General features: G+C 33.4%; 1 protein-coding gene and 1 long non-coding RNA gene across 2 annotated transcripts; both read right to left on the bottom strand.

Moving 5' to 3' along the window:
- LOC149480669 (dynein regulatory complex subunit 11-like) lies at positions 1-8814 on the bottom strand. Its single transcript, XM_089706739.1, has 11 exons — positions 8503-8814; positions 7963-8186; positions 7485-7698; positions 6953-7178; positions 6654-6852; positions 5358-5571; positions 4845-5148; positions 4134-4409; positions 3533-3757; positions 1045-1172; positions 1-122 (listed from the first exon to the last, which is right to left on the bottom strand). The coding sequence occupies exons 1-11, from the start codon at positions 8812-8814 to the stop codon at positions 3-5; spliced, it is 2442 nt and encodes an 813-aa protein (XP_089562865.1). The 3' UTR covers positions 1-2.
- Positions 8815-15517: 6703 nt separating this feature from the next.
- On the bottom strand, positions 15518-15915 carry LOC149480668 (uncharacterized). The gene is made up of 2 exons (XR_016317014.1): positions 15734-15915; positions 15518-15632 (listed from the first exon to the last, which is right to left on the bottom strand). It is a non-coding gene; the product is annotated as an uncharacterized LOC149480668 (long non-coding RNA).
- Between the last annotated feature and the right edge of the window lie 934 nt (positions 15916-16849).

Genomic DNA, 16849 nt, shown 5'->3' with positions numbered 1-16849 from the left:
GATTATTTAGTAGAAGCAGCTCTCTCTTCATTCTCTTGCTCCAACTCTTGTAACTTTTGCAGCATCCGTAATCTTCTTCTCTCCATGGGTGTTTTCAACCACCACGCATTTGCTGCCGCATCCTGGAACATATTATAATGGAAGTTGGATTAATTGTCTTAATAATAAACTATGGTATATGCTTTAAATAAGTAGCAGGATTAAGAATAATATTTAGATTGAACCTGACAAAACATTGAACAATCTGTATAATATTTGAAAGTTGGTAATAAATAAAAGAATATTGTGAAGATGATGAAACTTTTTGGTCTGTGTAGCGCATGTCGCGTGTATCGCTGCCGTGTAGGTATACCTACTCGGCAGCCGACCGTCACGCGACATGCGCTACACAAAGCAGTGTTCGGAACCGTTCGAACAGTTTCACTTTTACCGTGGTTTCATAAAACCACACAACATTTTTTTTAAATGTATTTTTTGCGTTTTAAAGTTTGGTGGTAAAGAGCCTTTGAGTAGAGGTTTTCTGTATTCGACCCCTTTTTTTTAAGTGGGGATATCTTGCATAGATACCCACGGCTTCCGGGGAAAGGGCCGTGGGTTATGTCGGATTCCTACCGACCAAAACCCCACTGTATTCCGTCAAGCCGCATCAACGACGGGGCCACGGGTATAGGTAGAATTCGTCCGTGACCCCATCAGCAGCTGCCCGTCTCCAGGCCAACACTAACTATGAGCCCGCCAGCTCTGACCTCATGAGGCGGGGTGAGCGGAACACGTCTCACGCCGCCTCATCTCACCGGACGATAATAAAGCACTATGGATAGCTATTTTTAAGTTATGATTACGCACTATTTCTACATCACCAGTATAAGTTATAAGACCTCATGTGTTAATCCAAGTTACCCTCTATATGTGTGCTAAATTTCATTGTAATCGGTTCAGGAGTATTTGCGTGAAAGAGTAACAAACAAGAATATACACATACATCCATCCTCACAAACTTTCGCATTTATAATATTAGTAGGATAGTATTAGTATAAAACCCACTTGTTCTGCATAAACTGGCTCCCGGGCACTCAACTGGACAGCTACTTCTTGCGCTGTTAGCGCTCTGACACGTAACTGTAGACGCCGTTTGGTGGTGAGCACAGCATCCAGGGCTGATAGTAGTGTACCTGTGGATAGAGGGTTAACTGATAGATTAAATAAGAAAGCAGGTGTGCAATATTAGCTAAAACGAGATAGAAATATTATAGGAAGAAATACCTACCTATTAATTGTTTGTTTTTGTGCCAATTAGGGTTCGTAATGTATCAATTTTGTAGAATAGAATATTTATTTAGTAGTTTAAGTAACTAGAATATTTTTTTAATGATAAAATCCTCATAGTTTTTGTTTAATCGTTTAGCTATAAGTTAACTAGGTTTCCACCCGTGGCTTCGCCCGCGCAGACAAAGAAAAACCCGTACTTATAGTTCCCGTTCCCGTGGGATTTCCGGAATTGCGTCATTTTCCCGGGATAAAAAGTAGTCTATGTCCTTTATCGGGTATCAAAATATCTCCATACCAAATTTCATGAAAATTGGTTCAGTAGTTTAGGCGTGATTGAGTAACAGACAGACAGAGTTACTTTCGCATTTATAATATTAGTATGGATGTATCATGTATGTATTAAGTATAGACTAGAGTAGATAATTTTTGAAACAAAAAAAAATCGCAGTCGGATGAAACCCATTAGAAAAGGAGGGGAATATGATAAAAATGTAAGGAAAAATAAATTACGGTCAATCCGAGTTCGGGAAGCGGGAGGGGGGAGCTTTTAAGAGAAAAAAATGGTTTCTCTCGATTTCCGACAAAACTACAAGTCCTATAGAAAAAAGTTCAATCGCAAAGTTGTAGGTAATTAAAAGTTCTACAACTTTTGAATCTACAATTTTTTCACATAACCTCAAAATTTAGGTGAGAAATTCAAAAAACCAAGTTTTTGGTCTTTTATTTTTATCTACTTCAAAAAATTTTTTTTTCTACGAAATTTGGTGGAAACTTACTTTATTATGTCCCAAATTCACTGTAATTTATTTGATTGAAAATATTTATTTTTTCGCCTTATTTTGAATTAATACCAAAAAAACAACCTAATTTTCAATCGAAAAGTCACCCGTCAAAATATCAGCTTTTTTCAAAAACTTGGGGTGCCTTTTATTCATTGAAATCTCTACTTTCATATGGTGTAAAAAAAATAAATACAACCATAGTAAATGTTCTCAGGAAATGCATACAAACAGTGTGAAAATTAGCTTTTACTAAATCAGGCACACTTCTCGAACTACCTGAAATGTTTTTAACGACATCATTTTGCTTTTGAATATGCTGTAAAATATTAAACTTAAAACAGATAATTATTTTTCTTTTGAAATATTACCGAAAAGCCGATACAAGAGAAGATATAGAGTTCGAGAAGTGTGCCTGATATGGCCTGATTTAGTAAAAGCTCATTATCACACTGTTTGTATGCATTTCCTGAGAACATTTACTATAGTGGTGTTTGTTTTTTTTTACACCATATGAAAGTAGAGATTTCAATGAATAAAAGGCACCCCAAGTTTTTGAAAAAAGCTGATATTTTGACGGGTGACTTTTCGATTGAAAATTAGATTGTTTTTTTGGTATTAATTCAAAATAAGGCGAAAAAATAAATATTTTCAATCAAATAAATTACAGTGTATTTGGGACATAATAAAGTAAGTTTCCACCAAATTTTGTAGAAAAAAAAATAAATTTTGAAGTAGATAAAAATAAAAGACCAAAAACTTGGTTTTTTGAATTTTTCACCTAAATTTTGAGGTTATGTGAAAAAATTGTGAATACAAAAGTTGTAGAACTTTTAATTACCTACAACTTTGCCATTGAACTTTTTTCTATAGGACTTGTAGTTTTGTCGGAAATCAGGAGAAACTATTTTTTTCTCTTAAAAGCTCCCCCCTCCCACTTCCCGAACTCGGATTGACCGTAATTTATTTTTCCTTTTATTTTCATCATATTCCCCTCCTTTTCTAATGGGTTTCATCCGACTGCGATTTTTTTTATCTTTTCATTATATTTAAAGGCTTCTACCCCAGTATATTAGGTATGTAGACTTTATCATTAACAATTTATTGTGATACCTACTATTCATGTGTGATATTTTTACATAAACAAGACAATAGTAATTTTAAATTCACGTTTATGTTACAGATAAAGTTTTATGTTTTCCACTTTTTCGGTTTTATTCAAACCACATGTATTTAAGGGCCGATATTTCAATACTTGGATAAAACTTATCCGTCCAATAAAGTATTACATGATAATATTAAAATGTCACGTAAACTGTCAAATACGGGCAATTAGAATACGTTTTTAACACAGAACAGTAAAGTAGAGTTTTTAAAATATAAGTTCTATACATTATTCGACGAATAAGTTTTAACCAAGGATTGAAAAATCAGCCCTAAATAAAATAACGGAATAAAACATTCAAAAATCAAAGATATCATACCAATAGTATACGAATCGGATACTCTAGATAAGCACGATATATCTAATCTGGGAGATAGCGCGCCCGCTCTATGCAGTTTTGTGCGCCACATAAGAGATATGCTGCCGTAATCAGCTTTGGGGATCTGAATAACTTTAGCATAGCATTGGAATAGCAGCTTTTGTTCCGCTTCCCATGGTGTGCGGGATGTGCCGATGAATAATACGCGATCTTCTGGGCAGATACCTGGGGACATTTATTTATATTATCGTAGTCTTGGTAAAACAATATTTGAATGCATTAATACTGTAAAGCACCTTCTATAAAACAACCTTATAAACGAGGGTTGGTTGTTGTTAGCTAATTTCGATCGTTTCTTTGTTTTAAGTAGAGACAATAAAAACAGTTGACGATTAGTTATATTCTAGTAAATTATTATTGCTTATAGAATAAAAAAATATTGACATCTAAATTCCATTTACATTCGATTGTAAAAATTAGCTAGGGATGTAGGATGAAATAATGAAATTTGTTTTTTTTTTGATCTTATTACTTTTGGAATTGCTAAAACATTACGACTTAAAAATTTAATTTACTTTTTTATCAAGAATACTTGACTTACCTTTTATAATTTTCACCAAATCTTTCTTCAGTCTTTTCGGGTCAGTTTTATCCGTTTTAGGTATTTTCTTAACAAAAGGTTTTTCAGCCTCATCCATCCATATAACAGATGGTTGTAACAGTCTTGATACTTTCATAACTAAATGTATCAACATTATTAATCCCGATTTTCCTGGATATTTTCCCACTATGTTTGCTGGTGTTAAATCGAATAACATAGCACCGGTTTCACTGCAAATTGCGTTGACAAGCATCTTCTTACCGCTGCCAGATGGACCTTAAATCAAAGAACAATATAATTGGTATAGTATGCACATTGTATACTCATCACTTTATAGTCAATGTTGAACCATTATTTAATACTACTTACTAGCGGTCCGCCCCGGCTTCGCCCGTGGTACATATTTCGCAATAAAAGGTAGCCTATGTTCTTTCTCAGGGTCTAAAGATTATCTGTGCCAAATTTTATTAAAATCGGTCCAGTAGTTTATATGTGAAAACCATACATACATACATACATACAAACCTTTCCTCTTTATAATATTAGTATAGACTAGTATAGATAATAATACACCTTTCTGTGGCCTTAAATAGGTAACTGACCATATATTTTTAACTTTAAATTTAGTATTTAGGGATCATTCATATCAGCGTTCTTAGTATTATGTAAAAGCCAGACTTTATTTTAACTTTAGGAGAAAATATAACATACCTGAAATTAAAATAGACCTCACAATAGGTGCATGAGTTCTAACATATTCAGAACCAAGAGGCAATATACAGTATTCTTTCACCAATTGTCTTATATCTCCCAAAGACGGTGCTGGTTCCCTTCCCTCGCACCTCCACTGAGCTCCAACAAAGTTCTTTTCACCAATGTAATCATCTATACTAACAATAGGATGAGGACGAATAATACCATTGGTAACTAATTCTTCAAATAAAGACTCTGTTGTCCTGTCAGGCGTAAGGTCTTTCTCTTTCTTTTTCTTGCTTTTCTTACCACCACGTCGTACCTGAAATGATCATTTAATTTTATGATAAAATTAATAATATAGTCAATTGTTAATAATAATCACTTTGAAAAACCTTGGAAAGTGAAATTGATATAGTTACATATAAGAATATTTTCAAATTTTACAATTTATCGCACAAATTTTAACCTGATGAACGTTTCAATGATATAGACATACATATTTCATTATTTATCTAAATTTAAACTCACCTTCTTTTGCGGCTTTTTAGACTTCTTTCCTTTATGAGCTCTATCCCTATCAAAGGCAGCTTGCAAAAGATCGAGTTCAGTTCTCATCAATTCATCAACTGTGTTTCGTATTTCTTGCTCGATTTTTGCCATTTTTTCACGTTCTATCATTTCAGTATCATATTTTTCATGAAGATCATCATCGTCGTCTCTATATTTCCATATATCTTCATATCTACAATTATAAGGTTAATTATTCTTTATTTTAGTGGCTTATAATCATAAGTAGTACTATAGGGTGATAATATGTGTGAATTAATAGAATGAAACGCATATTATTTAGCATAGCTGCTCCCCGCGATTTCACCCCCGTGGCTCCGCTCCTGTTGGTCGTAGCGTGATGATATATAGCCCATAACCTTCCTCGATAAATGAGCTTTCTAACACCGAAAGAATTTTTTAAATCGGACCAGTAGTTCCCGAGATTAGCGCGTTCAAACAAACAAACAAACTCTTCAGCTTTATAATCTTCTTATATATAATAACCGGCCAAGTGCGAGTCGGGCTCGCGCACAAAGGGTTCCGTAGCAGCAAATATAATAAATTACAGTTAAATCAACCTATCTCAAAAACTATAAGAGATACTTTGATCAAACCAAAAATCGTTGAAAGAGTTAATTAGCATGCATCACCTCTATTTTTTTTAGAATTTTATACCCCGTAGTTATAAAAATAGAGGGGGGGGGACATACTTTTTACGACTTTGAGAGCTGATATCTCAAAAACCGTTCACTTTAAGAAAAATGTTTTTTAGAAAACTTTATATCATTTTAAAAGACCTTTCCATTGATACCCCACACGGGTATGTACATCGAAAAAAAAAATTTCATCCCTCAGTTACATGTATGGGGGGCCCCACCCCCAATTCTTTTTTTTACTATTTAGTGTCATATTTTTGTAGCGGTTCATACAACACATATTCCCATCAAATTTCATCACTGTAGTACTTATAGTTTCCGAGTAAATCGGCTGTGACAGACGGACAGACGGACAGACGGACAGACGGACATGACGAAACTATAAGGGTTCCGTTTTTGCCATTTTGGCTACGGAACCCTAAAAATGAATCGCAAAATGTGTTGGTAAGCGCATAACTCGAGAACGGCTGAACCGATTTCGATAATTCTTTTTTTATTATATTCCTTTAAGTACAAGGATGGTTCTTATGTAGAGAAAACGTAAATATTATGTACCACGGGCGAAGCCGGGGCGGACCGCTAGTATTAGTATAGATTATAGTAGTATTATTATACTTACTCTTCATTGGTATTTATTATTTCTTGCAGAAATGATGAAGCTGTACATTTGAATGTATAAAGATCTTCCACTTCGTCTTTGTCTTTATTTTTATTTTCATCAGTCTTGTTACTTTTCTTCTCCTTACTGTCCTTGCTTTTTTTAGAATCCTTAGAAGATATCGGTGATAGCTTACTTAATTCACTGTCAACACCCGTCCCTTTGGAAAAATACTTCATTTTAAAAATCGTGTTAATAGTTGGTTTGTCTCTCTATACTTTAGTTTCTAATTATAATATTAAATTTTGAAATGTATTTACCTTGTCTGCTAAACATTGCACGACTACCACCGGCGTCTTCGGAAGGAAATTCTGGCAATCTAGCTGTTCTTTCATAATATTCTGTTATCCAACGCCTTAGTTCATCGCTGATTCGCTCAGTTATTTTAGCCTCATGTTTTGCTCGAAGCCTATCTTCGATTGTGTTTAGTGCATCTTGATATTCTTTCTCGTTTTGTTGTTGCAATTGACGGCGTGTTTGTTTTATCTAAAATAAGTGTTATTTTTTCTATGTAATGTATTATATGCCAATGTTTTATTTCTCCGCAATTTAATGATCAAAAACTTATTTAAAGAAAGAAAATACACGCTCGACAGCACGAGATAAGTGTTATTTTAGTGCAGAGCACTTTGTAAGCTACTGTACAGTGCATTTGTAATTAATTATGGATTGTCATAAAATATTCTTAAATAATTTTTTAGCTTCAAGTCGTTTATGCAAATATAATTGAGCTGATAAACAATAATAAAGGTACATTATTAAATGACTTGAAAAAATAATACAAGGCAATACCTCTTCGGCTCTTTTTATCTCTTTAGATTCCACGTACGGAAGCATTTCCATGCCAATGAGAAGCTGTTCCTGCAACTTTCTCTTTTTAGTGGCTCGTCTAGCAATGAACCCTCTCCAAACTCTCTGAATAGCAGTTGCAGCTGTGGAGGACATTTCCCCTCTTTGATCTCTGCCTTTCTCTTTTAGGAGACGAATTTCTTTCATGAATTGGCCTCTGTAATGTTTTCATTCCAATAGATATATTTTTTTCGTTAGTAAGATATCGAAAATTCGTATTTATGGAAATACAAATTGTAACATTTAAAGTAATGGTAAGCATAAAGTTCGTTAATCAATTTGTGACTTTTATATAACATCAATTTATAATATACCTGTTATTAATTGCTAATTACTTACACAGTTTTAGTTTGATATTAATTATTTAGAAAGATAAACGAAATGTCCCTGAAAATATGAAAATTTTTAAAAGCAAACTTACCTTAGTCGTCCTTGCCTTGCTCTTTCATGACTCTGTATAATGATGACAGCTTGTTGTTCTGTGAGAACCAGTAGTCTAGGCTTTGCTGGTTCATGTCCCAGCTTCCTTAGAACATCTGTGATGAACTGGCGCCGATCGTCGACCTCTTGCTGTCTCTCTCTGACGAAGTATTGTGGGACACATGGTTCTGCTTCTAGAGGGGTAACGTTGAGTCTCCGTAGTGCCTAAAAGAAGAATTTTATTCTATTCTATTATTTTCTGTGTTAAAACACTGAATTAAAACTCTACGCTATCTGGTTCCCAATTAAATAACATTGAATAACTCTTAGGATTATCAGCTAATAATAAGAATTTATATTTTAAAAAACATGATGCATATGACAGCACTAACGTATAAGAAATATGCACGATTTATCAATATTTTCCAGTTTTCAAAATCAATCCCTCTACACTCTCCACTTCGTAATGCGACGGGTACCATCAGTTTTCCATAATTATTTGAGCAAGTTCAATTTAGCGCTACAATACAATGATTTTTACCTCATCATCATCATACGTATAGTCCGACAGATTGAGCTCGACCCAGTCATGCTTTATTTCCAGCAGCCTCCCCAAACACGCTTCTAATAACCTTTTCACAATCAAGCGCTTCTGTGGCTGCACCATTTGGTCGTACACCGTATCCAATCTTTCAATCAAGATGGTATACCTTACTCGAAGTTCTGATAGCAGTGGATAGAAAGTTGACTTCTCAGCGGATCCAGCTTCGAACACCGCTTCATCCGCTTGAGTTGATTCTCCTATCAATTCGGATGTTTCGCAAATTAATGCGTTGTAGGTTTTTGATGACATTTTAGTTTTATTTGTGGATGAATACAATATTCGCGCGACTCTGCCACTGAAATCGGCTCGACGGAACACAGTGGACTTTAGTCGGTAGTAAAATTTTGCAATATGAGTCTGATATAAGACAGGACTTTATCCAAAGGCCTTCGGTATGCTTACATTCTTCACTCAATAAAGGTATTTATTACTACACTTTTATTAGCTTCACCTGTATGTTTGTATGTAACCGATATGTTTGTTCTTAAACGACTCCTCTTGGCTCGATTTTGGCCCACTTTAAACGGATAGATTTAATTCGCACTTTGTACACTCAAGGACCGGTAACAATACAATAATTTCATGACGTATTTTTCAGTTTTTTTATACTATAATATCAATTATTATAGTATCGTTAGTTTAGTGTTACTGTTAAGTATCGTAGTTGTAATGATAGTGAAATATTATACATACAAATACGTGTTACCAGGATACGATAATACGCGAGTATCGAACTAACAACTTGTACGTTGCTATCGTGTTCTCACGCTTGGATGAATATAAAAACTTTGTTATAGAATTATTTGTTGAACTGAATATTGGTGATAAATTATGTTTATTGAATAGTATTTGAGATGTTATTGCAGATTTGAGTTTTAGGACGTTTAGTTTTCTCATTATATGATTTTTAATAAGAATAAAATAGAGCGTGTAAATTAAATACAAAACAACAATTAATAATAAAATTGTCCCTAGTTATTTTTATAATTACATCTGTAACTTATAAACTACTTGGTCCGCAAGAATTAACTATCGTAGAGTAGGTATAGTTTCTTCTACAACTCATGAAATATTTAATAAATATTAATTAATATTGGTCCATGTGTCTCCTATACATCATTTCTCTTCGCGTTAAAATATGCCATCTTTTTAGCGATTTTACAAGTATTGTGTGTGTGTGTTTGTTTGTTCCTTCTAATCTCCGGAACTGCTGGACCAATTTTGACAGGATTTTGACATATATAGCGTAATAACGTCCACACGAACATTAGTACTAAAACAAAGAACTCATATACGCAGGTAAAACCGCGATTCACAGCTTACTCAATAAGCTTGATACCTTCATAAAAACTATCTTATATTCTGACCAAGCCTTAAAATATATTTAAGTGTAGGTACGTCGGTAATAAAGCCATTATGTGAATAAATCTTAACAACTATGTTTACAGGGCACGTCGATCATTAGGCATTACCGTCATGTTACATGGATATATAGTTACTAGAATGACTGACTTATTTTTAACTTCACCTGTTTGTACAACTCTTCGATAAAAAATCTTTAGGCTTCTCGAAGCCAAATTCGCAATTCGATTTTGGTTTGAAATACATAAAAAAATATTTTGATATATTATTACTTTTTGATTGATTCCATCGTTAATGCTTTTAAGGTTTTTAAAACTATACCTCTATTTAAGGTTATTTAATATGAAAGCTATTAGGTGTATGTTTAATAAACACCTTTCAACAGGTGAAACTATTTTCTAAATTAGATATTATGTCCGTGTCATTTAAATGAAGTATGCGGTAAAAATAGCATCTTTTAGGAAACTTACTGATAAAATGCTATATTGAATAAAAGCTTATATTTAAGTCATTAAGCAAAAATATTAATTTTTCGAAAATCAAATTGATGTGTTCTATATTTTTATCAATTTCATAAATTTAATAAGCAACAACATAATGGCGCCTGAATTATTTTGCACTCTCCAGAAATGTATATCTGTGTTATTTTATTATCAAATGGGTATAAACTTTGTTTCCAACGAGCGCAGGTAATGATGTATTGTGAGCTTTTTGCATTGATGAGAGCATAAAATATAGTGCTTGACAATTTTCTTGCAAGTAATAATGAAATTAATGTTTATTTTTTATCGATTATAACATAGCTCTATAATATTTTTGCCAAATACATGTATGTTGTAGGTATGCTTATTTTTGTCTCTTTACTTATTTATATGAGGGAAAAAAAACATTTATTTCCTTTTTTGAAGTGAAACTTCTCTATCGGGGTTGGAAAAAAATTTAGTGTAACATTTTTTCGTTACGCATGACATTTTTCCGTTACGCGCCATCTTTTTCTTATCCCTACCACGCGTGATTCGACGTATTTCTGTAAAGTTGCATATAGTAAATTATTTTTTGAAAAATAAGACGTACGAAGAAGAGTAAGAAGTTTCACTTCTTACGTGTGTACACTAGTACACGCACACATTTTTTTAATATCATAGCATTATCGTTAAATTACCGTGCAGCATCTTGTTCACGTTTTAGGATAAATAAAATAAGATACCATTTTAATGTATAAATAACATAATATCGTTATATAACAGTTATGTTTTAAGCAGAGATTTTTATCAACGTTTGTTACGCTATGTCAATTTGATTATATTTTAAAATCCCTACTAGATATAACTGCGAAACTTTTGTTTGTTTCATAAATAATTATATTGCATTTACTTAAGATTGATTAAGTACCTCAAAGTATAACCACAGATAATATAATACATCTTAAGAACTATATTGTTCACTAGCGGTCCGCCCCGGCTTCGCCCGTGGTACTTATTTCGCAATAAAAGGTAGCCTATGTTCTTTCTCAGGGTCTAAAGATTATCAGTGCCAAATTTCATCAAAATCGGTCCAGTAGTTTATGCGTGAAAACCATACATACATACATACATACAAACCTTTCCTCTTTATAATATTAGTATAGATTACAATGTCACATCACTAGCGAATGTAATGTAAAAGAAAAAAGACGTGTTAAATAATTATCCTTCATGGTTAACTTGTCTACAAGCTTGTACTTTTAATGAACTTATTAGGGTGATGCTAGATAGAGTGCATTGCGATATTTTTGCATAATAATTCTTGTGGAAAATATTTTTACACATTTCTAATGTTTCTACATAAAATTTTTTGCCTACTTGATTTCATTAACATAGTCATTAGATTTATAAATTTAAATGAATCGAATTACATAAAATGTTATTTTATTGTTCCATTTTAATAATGTAAACATGTAAAAAAAATTGAAAAAATCTGTCGAAAGGTGGGATTTTATCCCGCATTTTCCCTCTACTACCCATAATCTAAATTTTATATTAAACATTATGATTTTTAACCCTCTGTAAGATCCCAAAATATCCACTAAAACAATTCTGAAAACATAAAACGTGAACGACATCGTAAGTCGTAACGTCCCATCTCACACTTGAGGAGTTATTAAATAATTTAAAAGCACATTTGAATGTCGTAACAAAATTGTGCGCCACAGACTGTTAAAATACAGTATATAGATGTTGTTTTTCAGCTTTCTAGCTATGACGGCTTATGAGATACAGCCTGGAGACAGACAGACAGATAGACAGACAGCGGAGTCTTAGTAATGGGGTCCCGTTTAACCATTTGGGTACGGAATCCTAAAAAAGATGTCAATCGAGAATGATTCAGAACTTTCCGAATGACCAGAAAATAAGAAAATCATGCACCAGTACCTACGCAGTTTCCAGCTACTATTGAAAAAGTATATTATGTGTTTAATCGAAGTAGGTGACTACTCTCATTGTGATATCAGACAAAGAATAGGACATGATTTCTATAGCTTTCATTTGTATATCCACAGATACCATAAAAAGTGAAGTCCCATGACCCGGGGCAGATGCATTATATATCTGTTTCACTGATCGAATTTCTTTAGAGACAAGTAGGTGATCAGCCTTCTGTGTCCTGCCAGACCTAGACATTTTTTTATCTTCGTCTCCACCGGAAATCGAACCCAGGACCCCTCGGTTCTACTCACACGCGTCAACCACTGTACCAAGGAGGCGGTCACAGACACCATAATACTATACATATCTTGAAATATGCACTTTTGAGTATTCCTTTACTTTTACTCTATTAAAAACCATAAAAAGCAACAAAGTTTGTTATATTACATACTTTAGAAAAAAAACAGGTTCATAGCAGTTTGATAAAATAGAAATAATATTGTATCCAATTTCTTTACTCTGTGGGAAGACGTTACAGTAATGCGCATTTTGAGACTTATAAATTGAATGTAAAGCACACACGCCATGTTGTAAATGGCCCCAGATTTTATGAAAGAATGCGGAATTTAATAAATATGATAAAGAGGATTATTTTCAGTTGTGTTTTATATTTACAATTTGGATTCAATGAAAATGGCTTTATTTCCCATATTTTTTTTATATCAGACATTGAATGGTCCTACTAAATTTTCTGATATTCAAAATGTACTAATAAGCAAGAAGTCACGGATAAAATAATTTAATAGCAACCAGTTATGAGTTAAAATCAAATTTACAGCAGTGAGAAATGCGACGTATATTTCTTAATTTCCAAATAATATTTATCCCGCTCTTTACGAACAATTCTTTTTTTTTTTCGTCACAGTTTTAAAATTTAGCATACAATAAAAAGTAGGTAAATGCTAAATGAAGCATTCTCAAATACAAACCGCGAAAAAACCAATCAATACGTACCAATATCTTATTTAACGAACTGCGATGTGGACAGTCATGCAATTGTTTTTCGTTCACAGTAATTGACTTGCGGTGGGTACCCGATGAATGGTTTTTAAATTTAATTCGAAAGCGGAGTGCCGTTCGGAAATCGGTTTTACGTAGTTATAGTTTTGTTACTGTTTTATAGTGAACTGTGGCAAATATCTATCTATCGGTGTACGGGAAATTTTACTGCACTATGGTATTACCAATTTTTTTTAGATTTTGCTGATTATAAAGTGTATAAAATTGGTACAATACTTACGTATATTAGTTACGGTTCTCCTTGTTTATAGAAAGAATCATTCAAATATCTACCTAATATATTTTTTATATTTTGCGGGCCAGTTTCTAGTATTCCAGTATTTTGTATCAAAAAATTATTTTTACAACCTCAATGTTTACAACTCGTAATTTCATACACTAAATTGAACAGAAAATCCAACACGACCGGAGCGGCATCAGGTGTACGACCAACAATATTTCTTTACCGTTTTGTACCAAGAAATAAACAATAAAAACACGGTTAGAAATGTACCTACAGCAAATAAACAACGTAAGAGATTTAACACGTTTCAAATTCAAGTTAAAAGCTATTGAAATTGCAGCAACGCCTTGTTTGTAAGTCCATTGTTTTGGGATAATAAATTCAGAATTTCCATACAGGTAGATACAATATAAAATTATAGCAAGCTGCTAACATGTTTTACACTAGTCAATAGCCAAGTATTGTATGAACTCGTGAAATATAAATGTGTCTTTGGCGCGAAATTATGTAGTTCATTGGTGTTTTATGTGTCTATAGTTAGAAGGTTTATGTTGAACAGATTAGCGTATACAGGGTGACTGGTAATTCGACGTGATCCTTCAAAGGGGTTATACTAGAGGTCATTTGCAACAAATTAAGTCCAGCTAACCAGGGGTCAAAAATGGATGGTTATTGAGCTATGACCCTTTTCTTTTTGAGGTGATGCAAGTTTTGGACAAGTTTTTTTTTTTATACTGATCGCTCATTCTTCGGCTTTCAAAAAAATATCAATTGAATGTTAACAGTTTAGTAGTTTTTTCATAATTAATTGTTTTTGGTAAAAAGGCAGAAAATTTTCATATCAAAATCCGTCATAGCTCAATAACCATCCATTTTTGACCCCTGGTTAACTGGACTTAATTTGTTGAAAATGACCGTAAGTATAACCCCTTTGAAGGATCACGTCGAATTACCAGTCACCCTGTATATGCAGTGAAAATTTTATGTATGGTAGAGTCTAACGAAAGTTTATTTATGCATATAAAAACTTATACCTCTCTTTATGTGTACCACGTATTAGTAATAGATGCTCGCTGCTATTTTGCTCCGGAATAGTTCACATTATTCTGCGTATAAGTTCCTCAAACAGAGCGTTAATTTTAGAAAAGAAGAATAGTGTATAAAAGAAGAATATTGAAGATTTTTTTGAAGTGAAAACTTCTTTAGCGGCGTTGAGCACTTTTTCTGTAATGGGTATAAAATCTTAAACTCGCGTCAGGACACGTGACCTGATCGAAAAAGCGTAATAGCGGCAGTACACATGGGGCCAACGCGTTGGGCCAACGTGTTGGGAAAAAATGAAGGATATCAAGATTCCTGTTCACACATTGGCGTACAGATCATTCTGCATTGGCGCTTCAAGGATGGACGTAGTCCGTAGAAGTTCTTGCAGCCGCGGCAATTTATTTATATACAGTGCGTTTAATTATTACGTACATGTGCATCAATAACAATGAATGTACTCTGCCGTCTGCGATGATACCATTTTCCAATCTCTATTGTCCTTTTTTATTTCTGTATAAATAAAACATTATTATGTTTAGATTTTTTCAAATGTTTAAAATGTGTACATTTTACACTTAATTTAATTTTAATTACCTATAAAACGAAACTTTAAAGATTATATAATATTATTATATTAAATGATAATATTATTTATGTAATAAAGCACAATTTTATCAAAACCACGCTCATTGTATATTGTTATTTAATTTTTAAGAACAAGTAACTTTTTAATACTATTTTACTCTTTTTATAAATATATTTTTTTTATCGCATTGTATGAAAGTGAGATAAGAAAAACATCTAGAATAATATAATAAATAGAAAATAAAACATCTGATTTATTGAGATTGGTTTTTATTTTTGTGTAGTTCATGCCGTGGATTCCAAATTATTCCTTCATGTCGATACAATTCTACGAATTGTAAAACCTCATTGCTTGTCCACATCGGCGCCTCGGGCCTCCATCGCTATTGGAACATGGTTAAACGTAAATTTCATTGACGCGCAACGATACTGTCTCCGCTGACGCGTAACAACAAACTGAACAAGACACCAACGTGTGAACGCTGTTTGCGGAGCGCGCCAAGATCCTTTGATGTGTGCACAAAAAACCGACAACATTCGGTTGGCCTGCCAATATTGGCGCCAACTAGGCTAATGAAGCCAACATACCGCCAAGTAGCTCTCTACACGTTGGCCCAACCCGTTGGCCCAGCACGTTGGGCCCATGTGTACTGCCACCATAAGACGGATGGAGAGTAGACGGCTATCCCCTCTCTACTACGCGCGTTTTCACTTCTGCCGGCACTCCCGGAGTGCAACCCGTCTTTTTAGCATAATATGTATTTTTTCTGCGTTTGTTATCCACGCTTAAGCACTGGCATACGCATATTATGTTCCTATCTAAAATAAGACTTCTTTATAAATAGCTAATTAGGTAGGTTTGTAATAAGTTTACAAATAAAAATGCATTAATCACTCTTAAATAATAAAGCCGCCTTCTGTGCTGTTTTTCTTTAGAATAAGTTTTGTTTGTATTTTTCGTATATTTGGCAGCACAATAAAGAGTATATAAATAAATAAATAAATAACGTCATTAAACATAGCTTGTTTTGCTAGCCAAAATGGGATTCGCTTGTGGACAAAGCCGATCCCATAATGCTACAAGGGTGGATAATATCACCTACAAAAGTAATCTCTTGTCATGAGGGGTGTGAATTACGGAATTTTCCCCTTCATAATGGGATGATTTTAGTTGAATGGGGCGGCCGATCGACGTGACTCGCCAAAGAGATGGTTTGAACTATAAATAAATAGATGTGGCATTAAAATCAGTAATGGAAATTGAGTAATCTAAAGATTTTCATATTTTTAGATACATAATATTATGTCGTATATCTATACTTAATATTATAAAGCTGAAGAGTTTGTTTGTTTGTCAATAATATATCATCACGCTAAGACCAACAGAAGTAGAGCACTACGGGTAAAACTGCAGGGCACAGCTAGTTATATTATATTATTTAAGGTTTGTTTAGTTATTGTAGTACTTAATAAAAGTTTGATGTTATAGAAGATGAGCTAGAAGCTTTCATTATGTCTTCTTAATACCCACTCGCTTTAATACAATCTTAAAATTAATGATGAGTTATTATTTAAAAGCTATTTG

This window comes from Colias philodice, chromosome 18 (genome assembly GCF_061535455.1).
Source record: "Colias philodice isolate Cphi_HAF_F1 chromosome 18, ilColPhil1 Martin Lab GWU primary, whole genome shotgun sequence".
Lineage (NCBI taxonomy): Eukaryota > Metazoa > Arthropoda > Insecta > Lepidoptera > Pieridae > Colias > Colias philodice.
The sequence above is the reverse complement of the archived record's forward strand: the minus strand, read 5'-3'. Positions and strand labels throughout refer to the sequence as shown.